The 10,319-nt window shown below is 40.1% G+C and overlaps 1 protein-coding gene across 4 annotated transcripts in view; it reads left to right on the forward strand.

Annotated features, from left to right (window-relative positions):
• The window catches only part of SECISBP2L (SECIS binding protein 2 like), a 78,602-nt gene extending 70,826 nt beyond the window's left edge, over positions 1-7,776 (forward strand). For all 4 annotated transcript variants that reach the window (XM_033920791.1, XM_033920793.1, XM_033920794.1 and 1 more), the window contains 3 exons: positions 813-967; positions 3,454-3,673; positions 5,918-7,776. In XM_033920791.1, coding sequence (XP_033776682.1) covers positions 813-967; positions 3,454-3,673; positions 5,918-6,576 — 1,034 coding nt within the window. In that variant the 3' untranslated portion in view covers positions 6,577-7,776. The remainder of the gene's footprint in view (positions 1-812; positions 968-3,453; positions 3,674-5,917) is intronic.
• The last annotated feature ends 2,543 nt before the right edge of the window (positions 7,777-10,319 follow it).

Below are 10,319 nucleotides of genomic sequence, written 5' to 3' on the forward strand. Positions count from 1 at the left end.
AAAGAGGTTGTTTATGTGTGAGGGCTACATAGATGCCAATTTCCAGCTTATACACTTCTCCCTCCGTATTCGCTGTGATAGGGGATTAACAGAACCGCAAATACAGAAAAACTGCGAATAACGTTTTCATATGTTATTCACTGTTTTCTATTAAAAACCATCATGAATATGGTGAAACCGCGAATAATATGGTGGGAGACCTGGTCTGTTCCTAAAGGAGAGGCAAAACGCGGTGAAGAAAGTGCTGGGAATCGGCGATTTTCTCTGTAAATGCTTGGAATCGGCGATTTCTCTATGCAAGCTGATGTAATTTTGGGGGAGAAGCCAGCAAGCTAAAAAACCGTGAGTAATCGTAACCGTGAATACTGAAACCACGAATATGGAGGGAGAAGTGTACTCTAAAAACAGAAAGGCACCTTGGTTGAAGCCACAGACACTTGTGCTCCTGAGGAGCAGGCATAAATACATGTATACACTTGTATTTTATAAATGTGAAAATCACAGCTCCACCTCTACTCTGCCCAGACTCCATCCCAAACATGCTTGCAGTTCACTTAAAAATATATGCCTTCTCGTCACAGTGCACAACTTCTGTATGTATGACTGCTTCTGACAAGCTTGTGCGATATCATGGCTGATCTGGGCCAGGGTCTTTCCCTCATCTGATATTGCTTCGGTTGTCAGAGGTGGATTATATTTCATAGGCATGTCATTTCTGAAGGCAACAGTAAGCTTTTCATGGTCACAGGGTGATTTGATAGTTCTTCTTTCTGCCTAATGTTTGAAGCTGAGGACTTGAATACTTCCCACAGGTGGGCTGGATGAAGCTCTCTACAATGTAATAGCCATGGCACGGGAACAAGAAATTCCCTTCATCTTTGCACTTGGGCGTAAAGCTTTAGGCCGCTGCGTGAACAAGTTGGTTCCTGTTAGTGTTGTGGGGATTTTTAACTTTGCCGGAGCTGACGTAAGTAATACTTTTTCCATTGATTTCTTAAGAGCGCCCGAAGTATAAGGTACTGGGGACATTTTCTTAGCCATAGCACTGCGGGGAGATATAGAACAATTCCATATGTTTATCAGGGGTTGTTGAATGAAATAGTCTCCCACTCTGGATACTACTTTTAAAATACTAAAGCTGGTGCATCAGCTTTCAGGCGGATTTCTTGGGACACCAAGCCGCAAAATGGTATAAATTATTATATGGATTTTTAAATAAAAAAAAGAAAACTGGCCTTAGGGATATTTGAAGTATTGAAATCGGACAGACAATTTCTGCATCTCAACGGCCACGATTTTGGTCCTGGAGATTAAGGTCTACAAGGTCAGCATCTATGAGTCAAACGTGGTTATTTTTGTTACATCGAGTTTTTTGGGACCCCTACACGTTTACAAAAGTTAGATAATGCTAGATCCAATAGATGCTGGCATTGTAGATTAGAAGTTGGGTCGTTAGATCATTTAATTTTTTTCTGTCCCTGTGTAATTGCTTTTTGGAAACTAATTTGGCCCCAAATTAATAAATTATTAGAAAATCATGTTGGACTCTCTTATGACACTATATTATTTGGTACAGCAATGAGAGTTCAGAGTCCGATTTCTGCAAATAATAATAAGTTATTAATATTGACGGGGGTCGCCATGCAAAATTGGAAAGATTATACTAAGCTAAATTATACCTTCTGGTGGAATTCAGTTTGCCACATATATAAGATGGAAAAGTTGATTGCGTTACAACAAGGAAATTTTCATAACTTTAAAAAAATATGGGGACCATTGATTTCTTATTCTAGTGATCAGACATCTTAAGCACGTGAATAGTTTATACTTGGATAGGGATGGGATATATGTATAATATTGTCAATTAAGTATTGATCATTGGGGGGGGTATTTATTCTTATTCTATAAGATTATATGATTGTAATTTCAAGTGTTTTGTAAAAATTGATTTAATATGTCTATCTTCACTTGATGTACGAGATAAAAATGAATAAAGATTTAGCATTCCCAAACAATCTTTGTAGGGTTACTAAAAAATAAACACACACACTTGTAAATTTTTCACTTTTTAGCTTTATTAAAGGATAGATAAATGACACCTTATGATGAAGACCACCTTCCTCTGAACCAGCTCCATCCTGTTTCTATCTTTTTGAAGGTGCGGTCTCCAGACCTTTACATAATATTCTAAATGAGGTCTCACTAGGATTTCTAGGATAAGCAACATAAAATCTGTTTTGGGCATCAATACCTCCTTTTTCCTACTGTCCATACCTCTTCTTAAGCACCCTAGCATCTTTCTAGTTTTTGCTGTCACCTTTTCAACATCGGGTGATTGTTTTTTCACTGCACTGCAGTGATCTTGCCTATACCAGAGGATATAAAGATACCCTTAAGATAAGTGCGGGTTTCTACCTTATTTTTTGCAAACTGTGTTTATTAAACGGAGTTTTTCTTAGACCAAGGATGTGTTTTCTATGACACTTTTGTATTTGTCATAGTAGTTCCCCGAGTTTCTTCTCCGTATTTTTCTGATACCTGCTCTACTAAAGTCTCTGGTAAGGGGGTTTATTGTATGAATATCTTTTGGTGGCTATATAAATCTATCCAGGTAGCCCATATCACAAGCCTATGGGAACCTACATCTGAGGCAAAGAGAAAAAGTTTTTTTACACAGGTTACTGGTAATTAGATAATCCACAGACGAGGTATGAGATTTACAAAATCTGTATATAGAGCACTTAACATTTGATATGAACTGTGCTGACTTGACAGCCTAGCCTGTGTAGAGATTGTTAGGCTTTTACTTTGTAACCCTTTTTTTACGAAGTGAAAAGGATATTCCCTGTAAATAAACTGGAATGTTTCTAACGACTGCTTTCATTTATCAAGTGAAAGATAGTAAAATTTAAGTTTGGAGTAGAGAATGACACAGGGACAAGTTTTCCCCCGTCCCCGAGAGTTCTTTTGCTGTCTCTGCCCCATTCCTGCAAGCTCCATCCTCATCTGCGCATGTGTCAAAACACTTTAAAGTCATAAGTGTTCGAGGTTTGTGCGGATAAGGCAGAGCTTACAGGAACAGGACAGGGACAAAACCCATGAGGACGGGGAAATTGATTTCCTGCGGGAACGGGGACAAATTTGTCCCCATGTCATTCTCTAGTTTGGAGTTTAAGATCTGTTATGGTCTACATTATTGATACGAGTGAGTAGACAGTCTGATGCTGGCTTGCACAACCTCCCATCTTCCCAGTTGGTCCCAGCCCTGGTCCTAACCAATAAATTCTTTACGTGCCCCTTCTGCCATCATACGGGCATAGGCCAAGCAGCTGCTTGGCCCATTATATTGGAAGAGTTGCTGATTTACAGGTGTTACTGATTTCAAAATACTTGAATCAGAAACCTTGATTTGGGTTTATAAATTCTGATGAGTTTTCGTGTTTCCACTTTTAGAGTCTATTTAATAAATTGGTATCGCTGACGGAAGAGGCCAGGAAGGCATATAGGGATATGGTTTCGTCAATGGAGCAGGAGCAAGCCGAAGAAGCTTTGAAGAATGTTAAGAAGGTTCCCCATCACATGGGCCATTCTCGCAATCCCTCTGCTGCAAGTGCTATTTCTTTCTGTAGCGTTATCTCGGAGCCCATCTCTGAAGTGAACGAGAAGGAATACGGTAGGTGATGATGTAAGGATTGTGTACCTTATCAAATGATAGGATTCTTTACTGTTTTGGGTCAGGTCTTTTCTTGAGCAGACTGCCGTTGTGTCATTCTTTGAAGTGGACCGTTTCTTTCATTCCCCTCACATGATATTTCTTTGAGATGACCAGTGGTCTCTGTTACATTCTGAGAGAAGTAAGATGTTTGATCTGGTTTCTTTTAAGGGCTCTGATAACTAGAAAGAAATGGGCTGAACTTTAGGATCATTCATACTGTCTCTGTAGCACTCCATGTTTCTGTAAATTGGAATTAGAGAATGACACGGGGGAAAAATTTGTCTCCGTCCCCGCAAGCACTTCTCCCTTCCATCCACTACATGGGCCCAGCACCTTTCCCTTCCCCCTAATCCCCAGACCAGATCCAGCAACTGTCTCCCTTCCCTTCAGCTGCAGCCGGTCCAGCAGTCTAAGCAACCCTCTCCCCCTTTGTGGGTACAGTAGCAGCCACCCCTCACGAGTCCAGCAGCCCCCCTCCCTCCCTATTGTGGGTACAAGGGAGGGGGGCTAATAGACCCACGATAAGGAGAGAAGGGGCTGCTGGACTTGTGATGGGGGTTGCTGAACCCGAAATTGTGAGGGAGGGCTGCTGGCCAGGAAGGGTGGGAAGGGAGGTGACTCGCAGTAGATCCATTGCAGGGACAAGGCTATTTACCGCTCCAAGGGGCGGTGAAAAGCCTTGTTCCCATACCCACGGCAAAGGGCAGATTCCCACCCTCCCCCTTCCCTCCCCTCCCCCCTGTTCCTGCGGGTTAGCCACAGGAAACAGTCCCCATGTCATTCTCTAATTGGAATTTGTGAATTTTACAAGCACATGCTAGTGTTTAGGAAAGAGTTAAAGTTCTTAAAGCAGCTTTGAAGCTGGCAATTAAGATCATGTTCTACATAAGGTGGCAAAAAATTGGCACTGACTAGTATGGCACTTATGGAATTGTGCTAAGTGCTAGTATGTGTCATAATTTCTTGGCGCCTCCATTAAGGCCAAGGAAAATCTGCACCTAACTTGTGCGCGCATCAGGTGTATTCTAAAAGAGTGCACATAAATTTTAGGAATGCCCACAATCCACCCATGCTCCTCCCTTGGCCACACCCCCTTTTCAGAGTCACGCACTAGAACTGACGTGCAGCATTTTATAGAATATGCCTATCAAGCTGTGCACGTAACTTCTAGACAATTAAGCTGTGTGTACAAATTAGCTGTGCACTAATGTACAATGCAATGCAATTTTTATTTGTATACTGCAAATATCTCAAAGAAATTCATAGTGGTTAACATACGAAGAAGTGGAGACAATGTCCAGAATCTGTTTAAGAACATAGATTAAAATTGTAACTCTTTCAGCGCATATTCCTTAAACAAATGAATTTTCAAGGCCATTTACAGAATTTGGGCCTTAAATGGGGTCTTTTGTATTGTGTATCTCTTGTTGGCATTCTCTTTTATGCTGTTACCGACTGTTGTCGATGGCTGTGTTCCGGCTCTCTTGCCCGTGGATGTTTGTTCCTTTGCAATTGTTAATAAAGATATTGAAAAAAAAAAAAAAGAAATCCAAAATGTGGTATTGAATATTGTAATGGAAATAGCAGTTATGTTCCAGACTCTTTCTTTCCAGCTTATGATTTATCTTTAATCTTATCTATTGTTTTGCCTTTTGTCTTGTTTTGTTCTATTTCTATCATTTAAATTTCTCCAGAATTCTACTGTTCAACGGCTCCCCCTTCTGCTTCTATTCCTTTCTCTCCTCTCTTCTACCTTCCAAAGTATTTAGATCAATGCTGTCTTGTTAAAATGTTTATTTTATTTTTATTTTTCCTCTAACTCTACTTTTCACTTCTCTATTACCCTCCAGGTACTTTAGTTAGATTGTGAGCCTTCGGGACAGTAAGGGAATTTTTCAAGTACCTTTCTTATTTCTAATCTTAATGTATATTTTCTGTAAACCGCTTAGAACCTAACGGATGTAGCGGTATATAAGAAATAAATTACATTACATTACTCTTCATTGGGTTTTGGACGTATAAGATTTGACTTAAGCATCTAGTTCTCTGTTGTTACAAACTCTTACTGTAAGTGAAAGTTTTCAAAGGAGTAATGTAGATTTCTTATAAATTGTAAAATTCTGGATTAAAATACCAAATGTTTTGACCATTTTTTTTTTTTTTTAAACTCTAAGAAATCATGGTCTATTTTATCATTAACAGAAACCAATTGGAGGAACATGGTGGAGACTTCAGATGGGTTGGAAGTACCTGAAAATGATAGAGAGGCCTTATGCAGGACCGCTGTATCAGAAAAATCTGGCGATGCTCAAACTGAGGAAGCTGCTGTGAATAAGCAACCCTCGCAAATGGCTACTAATAACACTACCTCAACGGCAAACCTTGGGAAATCAGCACCAACTGACAAAGAGGACATGAAACCAGATGACAATCTGGAATGGGCCTCGCAGCAAAGTACGGAGACAGGGTCTTTGGATGGCAGCTGCAGAGATATTTTAAATTCCTCCATGACCAGCACTACGAGTACTCTGGTACCAGGAATGCTCGAAGAAGAAGAGGAGGAAGATGACGACGACGACGACGATTACACCCACGAACCCATATCCGTAGAGGTGCAGCTCAACAGCCGAATTCAGTCCTGGGTGTCTGAGACGCAAAGAACTATGGAAACCCTTCAGCTCGGTAAAGCAGTTAATAGTGCCGAGGTGGAGAATGCCGAAGAGAGTGACGAAGAAGAGTCAGAAACTCCGGAATTGATAAACCCAGCAACTGACAGTGAGGAGTGGACATCTGATAAAAATGAGAGCAGCACCTCACAAAAAACTCACAGCAGCACTTCGGATTCTAGTTACATACCATAAAAGTAAACCTCAGGAAATTTTTAAAACTGTGGAAAATTAACTCATGAAAGGGTTTCAGCTATTATCTTATAGGCTTCATCTCAATATTTTTGCACTGTTGAATATTAATATCTGTATCTAATTGACAACAGAAATATTTTTATAGCTGTCTTTATTACTCATTTTATTAACAACTATCGATTTTTCTCTCAAGTAGCATTAAAACTGCATGTTCAGGTATACTCTGTGACTTTGTTCACGTGTCGTGGACGCTGCGCTCGATGATGAAGACTTCATGTGGACGATGCTGGTCAGAAGTTATGAAAACAGAAGTTTTTAAGAAAGTCAAGCCATTTGTCACATCCTCATCCAGTTTTCAGTCATTAACTGTGTTAACTGCCTTTGAGGTATTTCCATAGTGGTCTCAGTTGTCTTACATTCATTATCCAACTGTGGTAAATATGTTTCTTAAAAAATGAAGTGCAAAGGAAAAAAGAACCACAAAACTATTTGAAAACATTCATTTTTTTTAATAAGAGATGAGGCTATTGGTTTGATTTTTTTTTTTTTAATGAGGGGGGGAAGTGAAATTCTGTAGCTACGGGTACAATTTTCAACATAACGGAGGTTCAGTTGCCAGTAAACAAGATCTTGTGACAATTCCTTTACGTAAGTGTTTCTTAGTTTCCACTTACTGCATAGCTTTTACATTTTTATAGAAAAAATAATAATTATGAGTGATTTCCAACTAACGAATGCATAGTGTGGGTTTTAGCGCCGGCAGGCGCTCATAGGAATTTTATGAGCGTTGGAGCAGTTCCCGCCGCTGCCGGCGCTGAAACCCACGTTAAGCATTTGGAAAACGGGGGGGGGGGGGGGGGGCTAAATTCCTTAGAAATGTGATGTAATATTTTGAAAGGTGAAGGTCTGAATTCAGTGACTAACAGCTATTATAAATCTTAATGTAGTTGAATTCTCTTGTGGTTGCAACTAGGCTGAGCAAAGTTTTTAGGCCACTGGTTTTCAGTGCTGGTCATATGACCAGGTCTGAGTTTTAGAACAACCAAGGTATGCACATTTCATCCGGTTCTTGGACTAAGCATATAACATAAGAACATAAGAAATGCCTCCGCTGGGTCAGACCTGAGGTCCATCGCGCCCAGCAGTTCGCTCACACGGCGTCCCAACAGGTCCAGGACCTGTGCAGTAATCTTTTATCTATACCCCTCTATCCCCTTTTCCAGCAGGAAATTGTCCAATCCTTTCTTAAACCCCAGTACCGTGCGCTGCCCTATAACGTCCTCTGGAAGCGCATTCCAGGTGTCCACCACATGTTGGGTAAAGAAGAACTTCCTAGCATTCGTTTTGAACCGGTCCCCTTTCTACTTTTCCGAATGCCCTCTTGTTTTTTTTATGTTCTGAAAGTTTGAAGAATCTGTCCCTCTCTACTCTCTCTATGCCCTTCATGATCTTGTAAGTCTCTATCATATCCCCTCTAAGTCTCCTCTTTTCCAGGGAAAAGAGACCCAGTTTCTCCAATCTCTCAGCGTATGAAAGGCTTTCCATCCCCTTAATCAGTCGTGTCGCTCTCCTCTGAACTCTCTCGAGTAACACCATATCCTTCTTAAGGTATGGTGACCAATACTGGACGCAGTACTCAAGATGCAGACGCACCATTGCCCGGTACAGCGGCAGGATAACTTCTTTCGTTCTTGTTGTAATACCCTTCTTGATTATCCCCAGCATTTTATTCGCTCTCTTGGCTCATATGCAGATCCATTGATGAATGTTCTTCCTGAAAATCAGACCTGCATGTTGCTGGTGAGAACCCCTGTACAAGGATATAAAAACAGCCCTTTTGGCTTCACCTTTAAAGACATTTTTGAGCAAAAGAAGGGAAAATAGGTTTTTAAGGAATATTTATCTAGAGTGTTTAAGTTAACACAACAGCAGCTTTTTAATTGATGTACAGTACATAGATTTGCATTTACGGGAGGGCTGCTGGTTCTAATGTAAATTGCAGTAATATTGAATCATTTTATTTTTGCTTACCATGGAATAAACCACAACTATGAGCATTAGTTAAGTTGAGTTATCTAGATCGGTGGGCCCCGACCCTGTCCTGGGGGACCACCAGGCCAATCGGGTTTTCAGGCTAGCCCTAATGAATATGCATGGAGCAGGTTTGCCTGCCTGTCACTTCCATTATATGCAAATCTCTCTCATGCATATTCATTAGGACTAGCCGGAAAATCCGATTGGCCTGGTAGTCCTCCAGGACAGGGTTGGGGACCACTGATCTAGGTCACTTAAAATTGCAACTCATCAGTTTCTTGGGCCAGATGCTTCCTGTCTGTCTTACCTTTAAGTCTCCTTTTAACATAATTTTCCTTTTATGGTATACTTAACAGTATAGGTGCATATTACAGTCCTATGCCCTGCTTTTAAAAAATAATTTTCCGGTGCTTTCCCCGAATTGCCCGCTCTGTAGTCATGCTTTATAGTGAGTTTGCAGCACCAGTATGAGAGGTTCTGACTGGTGTTAGGAGAGCAATGCCTCGATTTGCATAATTTTATATGTATAGGCGAAGCTAATTGGGAGATGCTTTAAATATTCATATCTCCTTTGAAATCAAGTAAAATTCTAAATGAAATGAGGGGATTGTAATGATCTTGTTTAATTGCCAATTGAATTATCTAAAATGTTCTAGTGTCGGTGCTTTAAGTTGCTTTTTTTGCAAACCAGAATTTGCTCTGTTGGACCCAGAGAAAATAGAAGATTGTCAGTGCCTGTTTTCCAAACTCTTTACACTTTTGCTACCAGTTTACTCATGCTTGACAGCAAAAAGTTTCATGTTTTTATTTATGCAAATCAAAGTTTAGTCATTTGGGATGGGAGAGAAGATACTTTAACAGTGCAGTACAGCGATTATTGGATGGCAAGACGCATAGGAGACTGAAATTGCTAAATGCTTTGACCATGTTCACTTTTATATCGGAAGAATCTATCTGAACATTCGCCTTCGAGAGCGTGCATTATGTACGTCAGCTGCATTGGTAGGAGGGTGGTCAATGAAGCAGTGGTTCCAGAAAAAAATACAGACGTGTCTTTCTGGATTTAAAAAAGGCCGAAGAAAGAAAAATTAGGGGAGAGAGAGCGGGGGCTCTGTATTTGATCTCAAAGCGTTCACGTGTGCATAATATGACTGGCTTGGTTCTACCATGCAGATGATACGAAAGATCAAAGTACCTAAAATTAGCTTTGAATCTTATCTGAAACATTTTGACTGCAGGAAATGTATTTTTGTTTGTGCAGTCTTCTTATATGTATTCCATTTAGCAGTTAAACTTCTCTAAAGATCAGAGTTTGCTTGTTTACTAGATAATACTTTTAGTAGCTATGTCCAGTGTTTTCAAGTTTCGACTGCATTCACGAAAGAGGGTGTGTAATATGCTATTTCAGGTTTGTAGAGATACAGTAAGTAGAAGCATTTCCATGAGGAATGAGGCCAGATCTTATTGTCTTCAGCTGATAATTCTAGGGCATGAGTATTTTGACCTACTGAAAAACTTGCTATCCAGACGATGAAACATTAAAGAAAATGTGCATTTCCTCTAGTTTATTCAGGTCCAGTGATTGAAATAATGCTTTATTCTGATGTAATAAACTAATCTAAAAATCCCACCTGCATCAGGATATTGATCCTGATGTAATAACTTTATCCAGGTTTCTAATTTTGTTTATCCTCTTTGACTTTGAATTA

Source organism: Geotrypetes seraphini, chromosome 14, assembly GCF_902459505.1.
Source record: "Geotrypetes seraphini chromosome 14, aGeoSer1.1, whole genome shotgun sequence".
NCBI lineage: Eukaryota > Metazoa > Chordata > Amphibia > Gymnophiona > Dermophiidae > Geotrypetes > Geotrypetes seraphini.